This window comes from Diabrotica virgifera, chromosome 8, assembly GCF_917563875.1.
Source record: "Diabrotica virgifera virgifera chromosome 8, PGI_DIABVI_V3a".
NCBI lineage: Eukaryota > Metazoa > Arthropoda > Insecta > Coleoptera > Chrysomelidae > Diabrotica > Diabrotica virgifera.
The window spans coordinates 83,410,413-83,424,779 of record NC_065450.1 but is presented as its reverse complement, the minus strand read 5'-3'; the positions used below and the strand labels follow the sequence as shown (position 1 = coordinate 83,424,779).

General features: G+C 37.5%; 1 protein-coding gene across 1 annotated transcript; it reads right to left on the bottom strand.

Moving 5' to 3' along the window:
* Window positions 1-992: 992 nt before the first annotated feature.
* Window positions 993-9,157, bottom strand: LOC126890195 (uncharacterized). Its single transcript, XM_050659048.1, has 4 exons — window positions 9,135-9,157; window positions 7,739-8,073; window positions 4,457-5,428; window positions 993-1,030 (listed from the first exon to the last, which is right to left on the bottom strand). Exons 1-4 carry the CDS (start codon window positions 9,155-9,157, stop codon window positions 993-995), a joined length of 1,368 nt encoding a protein of 455 aa, XP_050515005.1.
* Window positions 9,158-14,367: the final 5,210 nt, after the last annotated feature.

Sequence of the window (14,367 nt, the reverse complement as noted above, 5' to 3'; positions counted from 1 at the left end):
TTCTGGAGGAAATAGAAAAAATTGAAAATATATACATTTTGCCTCCAGATAATAAAGGCTGGTTAACCGATTCGGATTCTGGAGACGAGGAATGTAATGATCCGGATAGATCAAATAGAGGTCAATTAAATGCCCATGCTGAAGTACAATTTCAAAATGATGAGAAAAACATAGAAAATGAAGTTCTTCAAGAATCATCTGATTTTAATGTAAAACATCGAACAAAGAAAATCAAGAAAATGCCACGCAAATGGCCGAACATGATAAATTTGCCAACATTACATGCCGATTCCAATCTACCGAGATTACCAGTTTTAACACTTAGTTCTGAAAGTAACCCAGTTGAATTTTTTAAATTGTTCATGAGCAGAGAAATAATAGAGTATTAAAGAAACAACAAATTATGCTGCCTCGAAAAATAAAAATATTTCAATTGACATTGACGAATTTTATGTATTCTTTGGAATTTTAATTTTAAGTGGTTACGTTCCATTACCAAGGCGAAGAATGTATTGGGAAAACTCCGATGATACACATAATATTTCAGTAACGAAGTCTATGAGACGCAATAGATTTGAAGACATATTTAGATTTGTTCATGCTGCAGACAACAACCACCTTGCCGAGAATGATAAATTGGCCAAGATTAGACCTTTCATTGACAAATTAAATACAAAGTTTTTAACGTTTGCACCCATTGAAAATCAAATTTCTATCGACGAATCTATGATTCCTTACTTTGGTCGTAATGGGTGCAAACAATTTATTCGTGGCAAACCAATAAGATTTGGCTATAAAGCATGGGTAATGGCTTTATGAAATGGATATTGCCTAAATTTTGACATATATCAAGGCCGAAAATCAACAGCTGGTGCTGATAAAAAGTGTGGATTAGAGGAGAGTGTGGTGTTGACCTTTGGTGTACGCGAAAACAGAACAGAAAAGTGTCCTTTAGAAGATAAAAGAAGTATGACAAAACAACCAAGAGGATATTATTGTAGCTCTTTTGACGACAGCACTAAAATTGCGGCTGTAAAATGGAAAGATAATAATGTTATCACCATGTTATCTAATGAGCATGGAATTGAACCAATCCAAAAAGCAAGCCGATATTCAGCAAAATAAAAACAAAAAATTCAAATAGATCAACCGTTTGTAATTTTGCAATACAACAAATTTATGGGCGGAGTCGATTTGATGGACAACATTTCGAACTATAGAATAAAAATACCTGGAAAAAATGGTACTTTCCAATATGGATATGGATGCTGGATGTTTGTGTAACTAATGCTTGGACACTAGCACGACAATTTGGATATAAAAATGACAACTTAGAATTTAAAAGAAATACAGCTCGTACATTATTGTCTAATTATGGAAAACCAGCCTGCTCTACTGGACCTCAAAATATTGCAATAATTCCTGCTCCATCCACATCAACACAACATCTAATTATTACTGGTGCTCAAAGAAGAAGATGTCGTGTATGTTCAAATAAAACTACAAAAGCATGCGATAGATGTGAAATTCCACTCCACGATAAATGCTTCAAAGATTGTCATACAAACTATTTTAGGCCTTAATAATATATTTTATAAGTAATATAATTAAACTATGCCTGTTTCATTGTTTTTATTTTAGGGAGTAAATGTTTAATTTGTTGGAAGAAAATAAAATAAAATGTAATTGCATAAAAGGTATTATTTTTATTTTGTACCCCTATGTGCCCAACGAGTCGTTAACGACCCAGCCTGTTTTTCAAAAAACAATTTTTCGAAAAATTTTTTTAGTAATTTTTCTATGCATTTTAGGGTATTTTATTACATTCTTGAGAAAATCATTAATATATTTGACAAAAATAGTTGTGGGCATAAATGGGTTAATACTAATTTTTTGTCTATATGTACAGCTGCGGCAATGAAAAAATTTTACACCCGTACATACTATGCTCTGTTTGTAAACCAGGAGTAACTCAAATTTACCGGGTCGTAATTCTTGTTTGTAATTGGTCCAAAATGTTAGACAAATTTACTCCAGTTTTATGAAGTTTCGACGCTAAAGAAGATGTATTTGGTGACTTTTTTAGTGACTTTCTTGGGTGCGAATATGTCTTTTTAGTTTACTCCACCTGGTTTAAAAACAAACCGTAGTAGCCGATTTTTCGAATTTTTACCTCGTTTAAACGCACTTTTTACGTCAAAGTGACGTTAATTACCAGCGGCGGATCCAGAATAAGTTGATTAAAATTAAAATAACAAAATAAAAGGTAAATAAATAAATCAAAAAATAAATCAAGATAAATGTAAAAACGAAAGTGTAAACTACTCAGAGACCGCAGCTGTACCTATCCATTTTTGGCACTAATGAATAAATACAGTTTTTTTGTAGTTTATTAGTTTTTTATGATTTTATTTTATTCACTATTTTTTTTCTGCAATAGATAAGCATTGGGGTGGCGATTGGGCTATGCTGGTCTATTACGCAATCGAATTTAAAGCGGACTGTATGGAAATAATAACAAAAAAATTCTTACCTTATTTTAACTGGTAGGTCGAGAAGTCTTCAGTTATTAGTAAGGTGAAGGAAGGAGGGAGAAAGGGTTAATTTATTTTTTACTATAACTGAAACCGGCGTTTTTTGGCGACACTTGATAACTACAGGAAACGACTTAACAATTCAATTTGTTCTTACTTACTGACGACCACGACTAGTTAGTACTAACGAAAGGTAATTAAAGAGAAAACAAAAAATTTAGTACAATATCTGGGCAAGAAAATAGGCCAGGTACTTCGAATGAAATAAATTTAATGAGGCCAAAACATCCTGCCCCCCGAGTTTATTTTTAAAATAAACGAAAAATCAACGAAAACTAATTTAATTTTAATATGCTAAGTCTGCACATGAACCCATCACCCTAAACTAAAATTTTAACTATCAAATAAAATAAAAAAATCCTCTCCAGTTTATTGACTGGGTAGAGGACACAGTTTAACGACTGGGCGCATGTAACTACCGTCCTTGGTTCGCACTTTTACGATTCGAACAATCCCATCTTTTCCAGGATACAAAGTCTCTATGACTGCCAGAGGCCACTGTAAAGGTGGGATAGTTTCATTTTTTATTATAACTACCATTCCCTCTTTGGGAGGGTTCGAGTTAGTGTTCCATTTTAAACGAGACTGCATAGAAGACAAATATTCTGAATGCCATCTTTTCCAATAATGTTGAACAATGCAATCTAATAATTTATATCTTTTCAAAGTACTCATATTTTTATCAAGATCAATATCCATCGAGGGTAATGACACTAAAGGTTCTGTACATAAAAAATGCGATGGAGTCAGCGCGACTGGATTTTCAGGGTCGTTACTTTGAACACAAAGAGGACGCGAATTCAAAAGACACTCGATTTGTGTCAGAACAGTTAAAAATTCTTCGTAAGTAAGGATTTGATTCCCCACAACTCTATTTAAATGAAGTTTTACACTTTTTATATTGCTTTCCCAAATACCACCGAAGTGACTGCCATAAGGTACGTTCATTTTCCAAGAAATTTTGGTATTATTAAGTTCCTGTTGGAATGCATCTTTATAAGTTTTTGAAGTAGTTAATTGATATATTTCATCGAGGACTCTCTTGGCACCCACAAAATTTGTGCCATTATCTGAATATAAAACCTTACAATTTCCACGACGAGATAAAAATCTTTTGAAAGTGGCTAAGAAACAATCTGTAGAGAGCGAGGAGGCTAATTCAAGATGTATGGCTTTCGTACTTAGACAAACAAACAAACATACGTAAGCCTTTTGAGTTTTTACGCCACGATATTTTCCTATAGTAATGGAAAACGCACCAGTATAATCTACACCAGTGTGTAAAAAGGCTTTTGCCTGATTGACTCTTACGGCGGGTAAGTCAGCCATCATAGGATAGGTAGGTTTAGGATTAAGACGAAAACAACGATTACATCTCCAAATTCTATTTCTGATGGCCTGACGACTAGATAGTATCCAATAATTTGTTCTCAGAAGATTTTGCAACAAATACGCTCCAGCATGTAAATGCAATTTATGGAAATAATCTATTAACAAAATGGTTAAAGGATCGGCTTTGGGCAACAAAATCGGATGTTTTTGTTCAAAACTACATTGGGAGTTGGACAAACGTCCACCTACTCTAATTATTCCATTTTCAATAAATGGATTCAAACGACGTATGAAAGATTTTACAACGAGATTTTGAGAAAGGGCTTTATATTCTTCAGAAAAATGCTTTTGCTGGACAGCTCGAATTAATTCAATTTCTGCAATTTTTAAATCAAATAGAGATATCCGTTTATTTAAAGACAATTTTCTAAGAAATCTCAATACGTATACTGTGGAATTTAAAAGTTTCGACCAACTGGAAAAATATTCAATAAGAGTATACAGCGGAGAAATTACACGAGTGACATTACCAAAGAAGGTTTGTGATCTATATTCAGAATCACAAATCATAATTTCCTGTCCGTTGACAGACTGAATAGGCCAATATTCTGGCTCCAACAGTAACCAATTTGGACCAGTAAACCATGTGGAATGGTTGACTAACGAAGAAGGAAACAAACCTCGAGAGGCGCAATCAACAACATTTTCCTTTCCAGGAACAAAAAACCAATACTCTGACGGAACCATCTTATGAATTGTACCAACTCTATTTTGAACAAATATTTTGAGATTTTTCTCTGAGGACTTTATCCAATTTAATACAATCATGGAATCACTTAAGGCAAAAATTTTATCAATATTATGTCTAGGAGAATAAGTTTCAATAGCATGTGAAAGAAGCTTTGAGAGAAGAAGCGCTCCACAAAGCTCTAATCGAGGAAGAGTTATTTTAGACATTGGAGATACTTTAGATTGAGAGTACAGTAAAGTAACTTTAACTTGACCTGTACAATTAACAACCCTGGAATAAACAATGGCTGCGTATCCAGCAGCACTTGCGTCTGAAAATCCTACAAAAGACAACGACGAATTAGGTGTAACTGCTATATGGCGTGGAATTTGTATTTTGTATAGGACATGAAATTCATTTTGAAACTTTTCCCATGCTATTTCGATTTCTTTTGGTACGGTACTATCCCAATCTACCTTTAGAGTCCAAAGTTTCTTTATCCAAATTTTAAGCAAGAGGGTTATAGGAGATAGGAATCCCAAGGGATCAAACATACGAGCAACAAGTGAGAGCATGTTTCTTTTTGTACAACGGGTCGATGAGGGTATTTCTAACCCAAAACTAAAATTGTCACATTTTTCTTCCCATTGCAATCCTAACACTTTGGAGACTGACTTATCAAATTGTTTGGTTTTGACCAATTGAAGGGGTTCGGGGATTGTCGATAGTAGATCGTTCGAGTTCGACATCCATTTGGTTAATTTAAAACCACCTTTTTGAAACAAATTCACTAACTGAGTGTGTGTAACTATAGCTTCAGAAACATTTGGAAAACTGCTAATAAAATCGTCTACATACATATCTCTTAAAATTGGGATGATAGCATCAGGAAAACTTTTAGATTCGTCATTACATAATTGTTTTATTACCCTGAGACTAAGATATGGTGAGGCTTTTACTCCAAAAGTTAAAGTATTTAATTGGAAAATAGAAATAGGATCATTGGTATCAAATCTCCACAAAACTCTTTGAAACGAACAATGAGATTCAACCACTTTAACCTGCCTATACATTTGTTTCAAATCAGCGACAATTGCGATTGGAAAAAGACGAAAATTCAACAATATTGTGGTAGGATTATTTTGTAATTTTGGACCTTTATAAAGAATTTCATTTAATGACGGTCCTTTACTAGTTTTCATAGAGGCATCAAAGACTATTCTACAAGGAGTGGAAGGGCTATCTGATTTAAAAACACAATGATGGGGAATATAATACGACAACGAATCAATGGTTTGAATGGGAACTAAACTCATGTGCTTTTGGTCTAAATAGTCTTGAAAGATATCACAGTAAAGTTTTCTAAGTTCTGGGTTTGGTGCTAGGCGATTTTCTAAGGACAACAATCTATTTTTAGCAAGAACAAAAGAATCACCCAGTACATTAGGATCATTTTGGAACGGCAATGAAACTGTGTATCTACCATCTGCATCTCTACATACATTTTCTAAAAATAAATTTTCACAAATTTCATCTTCTGATGAACTATTAGTAACAGTGGGCAAATCCTCTAATTCATACATTCTTTCGACCAAGGAATCTAAATTCAACAAAGGGTTACAGACGAAAGACAAATATGTGTGGATTTTTTCAAAATTTGGTGCAGCTGAGCCCATGACTACATAACCTAAACTAGTCTCAATAGCTGATAGAGAATCTTCGCATGACACTCTATTACAACCAATGATATTTGAAAAGACAGATAAGCCTAAAATACCATCTATCTTGCCAGGAAAAAAGAAATTCGGGTCAGCTAATTTCAAGTGTTCTATACTGTTAATACAGTCTTTGTCAACTGGTTGATCTGGCAACTTATTAGAGATTGTGTCTATAAGCAACACTTCTATAGGATATTGTATTTTTTTATCAAAATGGGAAAAGATAACAATGTTGGTTTTACCTACTATCGGGGTGGTTGATCCTCCTATACCAGAAACTGTCAAATTTAATTTCGAATAACTTAGGCCTAATTTTCGGGAACAATCAAAAGTAAGAAAATTAGCAGAAGAACCACTATCTAACAAAAATCTAACCTTGTGAGCACTACCCCATTTATCAACAACTTTAACCATTATTGTCCCAAACAGACTAACAGAACTCGATTCTGATTCATTTGGGATATTTTTAGAATGGCGGACATGTAAACTAGAAGGATTATCAGAAGAACCAGAGGTAGGCTCAGTACTAGTGGAGGGAAATGGAACATTCTCATTAGGCCGAGTAGTATTTGGCTTATGCAACTTGGAATGGTGCCTAGCTTTGCACACAACACAAGAAAATTTTGACGGACAATTGGATACTCGATGCTTTGAAGAAAAACAATTTAAACATAAATTATTTTCCTTCACTAATTTAAATCTGGATTCAAATGGTAGCCCTAAAAAGTGCTTACAGTCTTTAATTAAATGTGGGCCTTTTTTACAAACAACACAATCTATGGAGGAATACGTATTCTGTTCTTGCAAATGAAACGATTTGTTCGGTTTTTGAAACGAAAAATTATTTTTGGAATTCCTTGATCTATCATTTTTAATAAGAGATTTACTACGTTGGCGTAAAAATTTCAATAAATCATCATAAGCGGGTAAATCATTATTATTTCTTATTAAATCAAATGAATCTATGGTATCTTGTGGTAATTTTAACATAGCTAAATAAGTTAAAATATGATCATCTAAATTATCGAGATTTAATCGTTTTAGTGCAGAAACATTAGTATCAAACTTTTCCAAAAATATTTCCAAATATGATGGATTATTAGATTGCAAACCGCGAAAATTAACAATTCGATCCATATAGAGATTAAACAAATATTTTTTATCATTATATCTTTCAACAAGCATATTCCAAATAATGTCATAATTATTAGGAATGGGTTCTATTGAGCTACAGCTTTTCAAGGCTTTCCCGGAAATACAACTCAACAAATACTGTAGCTTATCGGACTTGGGATATTCTATTTTGTTATGAACAAATTGTTTGAAATTTTCATAGAAAACAGGCCACAGAGATATATCTTCACCATCAAACTTAACTAATTCAAATTTGGGCATTTTAATAGTAGAATTATTAGTACTATTGGGATTATTACTCAAAACAGCAGGTTTATTTATTAATAATGAAGCTAAATATTCAATATTGGAGTAGAGATCATAAAATGCATCTAAATGCGTATGGTATGCAACGCCAGCATCTGGCTCCATCTCTTGTTTTAATATAACGATATCTTGAACAATTTCCTCATATTCTGATAGAGTTTTTTCGAAAGTACTATATCTAACTGCAAAGTTACGCATTTTTGAGGCATTTTCTGGATCTTTTTCTAAGGCCGACCCGGCATCGTAACATAATTGAGCCCTACGAAAGATAGTTTCACGTTTAGAGCATAATCGCTCCAATTTTAGTTCGTTTTGACTTTTAGGCATGTTTAATAATAAATATTGAAATTCTTTCAAAAAATTATCAATTATGAAGAAATAAAATGGAACAAAACCCAAAATATGTCAAGAATAGTAGTTAGGTGTATATATTTTTTCAACAATTACTAAAATTTTATTAAACTAAATCCAAACAAATTATTTTTAGGTTTGCAAAAATATCCAAATCAAATATATTTACTTAATCAAAATCGATTTCACTAAGCGATGGGTTCAGAAGCAAAAACACGAATTCAATGTTCCAACTATAGTCGACCGAAGAACAAGGTTTTTCGATACACGACAAAAAAAGGGTACACTACGATTTAATTAGATTTTAACACGACAAATATACTATACCGATTACAATTATAATTTTAAATAAATTTATCCAATGCGAAAAATACGATAGATCAGATCTTGAACCGGCAAAGCAACAACGAAATTGATTCAAGACGATCCGGCTAGAAGGCCAAACTTATGGGGTGGCGATTGGGCTATGCTGGTCTATTACGCAATCGAATTTAAAGCGGACTGTATGGAAATAATAACAAAAAAATTCTTACCTTATTTTAACTGGTAGGTCGAGAAGTCTTCAGTTATTAGTAAGGTGAAGGAAGGAGGGAGAAAGGGTTAATTTATTTTTTACTATAACTGAAACCGGCGTTTTTTGGCGACACTTGATAACTACAGGAAACGACTTAACAATTCAATTTGTTCTTACTTACTGACGACCACGACTAGTTAGTACTAACGAAAGGTAATTAAAGAGAAAACAAAAAATTTAGTACAATATCTGGGCAAGAAAATAGGCCAGGTACTTCGAATGAAATAAATTTAATGAGGCCAAAACAAGCATGTTAAGTTTTATAGTTTGGCGTATGTAATGATTTGATATATTTTGTAACGGTCTTTTTATGAATCGAGTCTATTTATAACGGTCTTTTTTTTAATTCGAGTCTTTTATAAATCTCTGGTTAAGATTTATTGGCACTCACTTACCTCTGCAGTTTTGTGGCACTCATTATTCCTTTGTTTTTTGGTCAAACTTTTATCTTTCTACTATTCATATTTATACCCATCCTAGACGCTCCCGATAATAAGCTACGAGGACTGTTGTGATCTTCATATTGTTCCTGCGTTAGTACCGGCTTATTATTGCCTAAAATCCCTTTTTGACCGTTTCGTCTGTAGTGACAGATATGCAGTGCCAGTTATAATGGAAGTTGCTCCTGTAATGATCCATTTCCCAAGTTAATGTACTCCTTTTCTAACTTGGCTTCACAGTATTGATGATGTTACCCTCCATCTTATGTACTTTTTTTTTTTGGGGGGTGAGAATCTTCAAAAGACCCTCTGGGAAGGTGTCCCAGGTGTGTCGGATTCAGTCCGGCACGCTTCACCGCGGGCCGAGGCCGCCTACCGACTAAACTCACCCCCTCTTTCTCCAGCCGGCGGGTCTGGAACCGCACTTAGCGTGCATATCTGACCCGCCGACCTTACTCTTAACTCCCCTCTGGCACTCTTCGCGTGCATTCCATGAGTTTGGCGGCCTCCTAGCCTCCTCCCCGCAAGAGCCTCACGCCAGACCGGCCGGTGAAGCGACCGTCCAGCGCAACACTCCCGCGGGTAGGGCGACCGGGATGCCCCCCTCACGATGGAACTAGCAAAACAGAACCAGTTGGTAATTACGAGCAACGCCAAACATTCTTACTTTCATCAATGCATTCATTCAATACACACATTCATTAAAAATCTCAGACTTAAAACAAGGAGGCAGTTGGCGTAGGTTGGATGTAAAAGGTCCTCCCCCGCCAGCTGCCCCAGGACGGACACGGGTAGAACAAGGAAAACATAAATCAAAACAGAAACAAAACGAGAAACACAAGAGGCACTCAGCCTGAGTAGAAGGTAAAAGTCCCCTACTGAATGCCTCTTGAGACATGCACCATAGTTAAATACGATTATAATAAAAACGGTAACATATTATATAAATAAAATTGATAAATAAATAAATAGATCGATAAAACATAATAAATAATATAAAATAAGGGCAGTCAGCGTAGATTGGATGTAAAGGTTCCTCCCCCGCTGACTGCCTTGCATGACACAAACACGTTAAAAAATGAATAAAAAATAAATAATGACGAATGGTCATCCCGCTTGCAGACGCCTCTCTTTTTCCTCTTTGTGCTTGATTGTCTTGGTGACAAAAGCAATGATCAGGTCGAAGTCTCTCTTGCTGTCGATAGCTTTTTCGATTACCTCATGAGGCTCGCCTAGAGGGGATCCCAGCCCCAGCTGCAGCCCGGTACGCCCCGCGTGATATGCAGGGCACTCAAACACAACATGCTGCGCGTCATCCACCACTCCACAGTCGGGACATAGATCGTCCCCGGTCTTCCCTATACGATAGGTAAATTTCCTAAACGATCCATGTCCCGTCAAGAATTGTGTGAAGTAATAGTTGACGCGCCGATGCCGGCAATCGTACCATCTCACCACATCCGAAATCAGGGATCTTGTCCAGGCTGCCTTCTCGACTTCGGCTGTCCATTCCCTCTGCCACATCTGTAGACTTCTCGTCCTTTCTTGTGGTCCTGAACCTATTGCCTCCTTGCCCCTTTGGTACATTCGGACTCTTTCTCCGGCCAGGATGTGCACCGGTACAGCACCAGCCACCACCTGTAAGGCAATGGTTGATACGGTTCTGTACGCGCTGCACACCCTGATCAGAGGTTTTCTCTGGGCCTTAAGAAGCATGTCTTTGTACTTCCTCATTCGAAGGACCTCGTGCCACACTGGGGCCCCGTATAAAACTATAGATAGGATTGATTGTAGCATCACCATTCTTTTCTGGGATCCTGGACCCCCTATATTTGGCATCAACTTGTTTAGTGTGGAGGTTCTTTTTTCTGCCTTCCGACATGCTTCCTGTACGTGTTGTCCGAATGCAATCCTGTCGTCGAATATTATACCTAAGTATTTCACTGTCTTCTGGGGTCTTATTGCAGAGCCTTTGTATTCAAATATAATATCATTTCTTTTTCTCGGTCCCCTCAAGATTATGGCTTCCGTCTTCTCTACTGCTAACTTTAGGTCGTTTCTTTCTATCCAAGCCGCAGTCTTTCGTATGGCTCTATTAACTTTTTCTATTATTCCCCTATTCGTGTCGTCTTCGATTAGTAAAGCTAGATCGTCCGCGTATGCAATCGCCCTCACTCCTCTCTCCTTGTTTACTTCTAGTACCCCATTATATAATATATTCCATAGTAGGGGTCCCAGGACTGACCCCTGGGGTACTCCCGCGGTCATCTCTGTCTTCTTTTTTTTTCGATATGCATACGGTTCTCTCAGATAGGTAGTCCTTTATTATGTTGGACACATATTCTGGGGCCCATTCGACGATTCTGTCTACTATAAGGCCCCAGTTTGCTGAGTTAAAAGCATTTTTTATGTCCAACAGAACGAGGACCACCCATCTCCTCTTGCTTGTTTTTGCCGCGTCCCTTATCCAGGTCGCGGCGTCGACTGTCGATCTACCTTTACGAAACCCATACTGTTGATTTGATAACACTCTCTCATCTTCCAACATGCCTTCCAGCCTCTTCTTGATAAGTCCCTCATAGAACTTACCAAGGCAGTCCAGGAGGCATATTGGCCGATAAGAGGATGCTGAGTCGGGGGGTTTCCCAGGCTTCAGGAGAAGAACTAGGTTCGCCTCCTTCAAGTCCCTGGGGAACTCTTGTTTCTGCAGTAGGTCGTTATATATTCTTCTGATCAAGCCTGGTTTCTCAGTTGCTACTATCTTAATTGCCTCTGGTGGCAGCCCGTCGGGGCCGGGAGCTTTCCCCGTCTTCATTTCCTGACCAGCGGTTCGTATTTCCTCTTCTGTAAACTCCTCTACCATTGTTGGAAAGATTTTTACAAAATTCTGGGTTTGCTTGTTGGGGAAGAGGAGTTCAGCTGATTCCATCCGCTGGTCCTCGTCAAGTTTATATGGGGCCATGATCTTCAACGTCTTCATGGTAATTTTATATGCGTCGCCCCATATATCGTCTTCCAATGCTTTTATCAGGGTCTGCCACTTCTCTTTTTTTTCCTGTCTTATTTTTTTATTTAGGGTTCTCTTTAGATCTTTGTATATTTCGTTTAGCTCGAGGTTGCTCTGACTTCTCATGTAATTCCTACGAGCTCTGAGGCATCTCTCCCGTAGACCTTCTATCTCGTCCGTCCACCAGTAGGGGGATTTTTTATTTTCCTTTCTCTTCACGGTGGCCAACTTTGCAGCGTTTTCTAGTGCTCTTCTCAATTGGCCAAGGTCAGAAATCTCTTCCTCATTGATCTTTCTGACCTCCGATAGGTACGTGGTTTTATTAAAATAGATTTCCGTGTGACCTATCGACCGCCTTACTCCCCCTTTTACCTTTATTTCATATTTTATGTAACGGTGGTAGGTGAATAATTGATCGTCGAGGACATCCCACTCGTGTACTCTTCTGGATAACCCCTCACTCGCGAACGTGACATCAATGTGTGTTTGGCTGGCCCCCCTCACGAAGGTTGGTTTATCATTGTTTAATACTTGGAGGCCAGCCTGGGCTATCCATTCATTCCACAGGTCCCCCTTTTTGTCATTTATGGGGGAACCCCATAACCTGGATTTCGCATTTATGTCCCCGGCGATCAGAATTTCTTTTTCATTCGTGGCGGCGTTCATTATTTCATCTACAATGGCTTTGTATCTCAACATAGGGATGTTGGGAGATATGTAACATGCCAGGAGGCAGAAATCCCTCAACCTAATAAGGATATGGTTCCCCCCCCCTGACGATGCTCCGCACCACCACATCCCCGTTTTTAATGAGCACCGCCACGTTTTTTCCGTCATCCTGGACCCAACCACCGCCTGAGGTAATCTTCTTGTTTGGTTCTGGGACGATGAGCAGGTCTGTTTCTAGCTTGCAGGCTTTTGCGTGGACAAGGTCGTGCGCACGGCGCGCTCTGCCCACGTTCACCTGCAATATCCGTATACCAGGTTGATCCTTGAGGTCCGTTTTGGTTCAGTTCCCTGAGGTCGTTACTGCGTCGGATTCGCGTCTCGTCAATAAATTAAAACACCTAAGAACTAAAATACATAAATAAATAAGTGTAGATAAAATAGATAAATAGAGTAAATAAATAAAATTTGTATAAATATAAATAAAATAGATAGGGTTTGTATAAATAAAATTTTTCGTTAAATAAAAATAAAGAAATATAAATATATTATTAATATAAATAAATAACAGTGCATTAGGTCTATTTTTTCACGTAGATGTTTCAAACGAAACCCTGCGAGAGATGGTCTCCTGTGCCACAGGTGGACTGTATATGGGCCCACCCCCGTTCTCCAGGAGACCATCTCTCACCTTTTCGCTTTTTGTTTTCTTCTTTTTACAAATTTCTTAGAGGGATCCCTTTCCCCCTCTGCCATATACACACGCCCTATAGGCTGGGCATGTCATGCGATCCATGCGGTGCCCTTCTTCTTTACACGTCAGGCAGTAAGCAGTGCCGCTACACTGCACCGCCGTGTGACCGCTGTTAAAGCAGTTGTAGCAGCACGCTACCCTGCTTTCACCCTTACATTCATATGTATTGTGCCCATATAAGAGGCATTTGTAGCATCTTACGGGCGTATGCTTTTCCATGATCGGGCATACCACCCAGCCTATACAGATTGTGCTATACTTCCTCAGTTCCTCGGCTTTTGTTGGGCGTACGGCTATAGTAGCCACCTGTCCCCCGTGCCTATTAGTTCTTAGCGTTTTTATATCCACTTCTTCTGTAGGGATACCCGTGTAGGCTTTTATGGCGTTATGTAATATCTTCTCTGTTACTCCAGGGTCCAACTTCGTTATCGTAAAATAATTTTCTTTTTTTCGTATGGCCATGTTCATACCAGACATCCTTGTATCCATTTCTTTTTTAAATTTTTCCGCTGCTCCCCTCCCTTTTAATTTAACGAGGATATCTCCCCCTTCGGTTTTTTTAATCTGTCGACTTTTACTCCTATCTTCCCGATATCGATCTTTTTATTCATTTCTTTAAGCACGTCCGTGTATGTTTTTCCTCCCGTTTTAATTAGGAGGGCTTCCTCTAGTTCGTTTCTCACCTCTCTATCCATTTTTTTTCCTCTTACTATAATTTCCCAGTTAATATTCTCCCCCCGACCCACGAATTCTAGTGACTT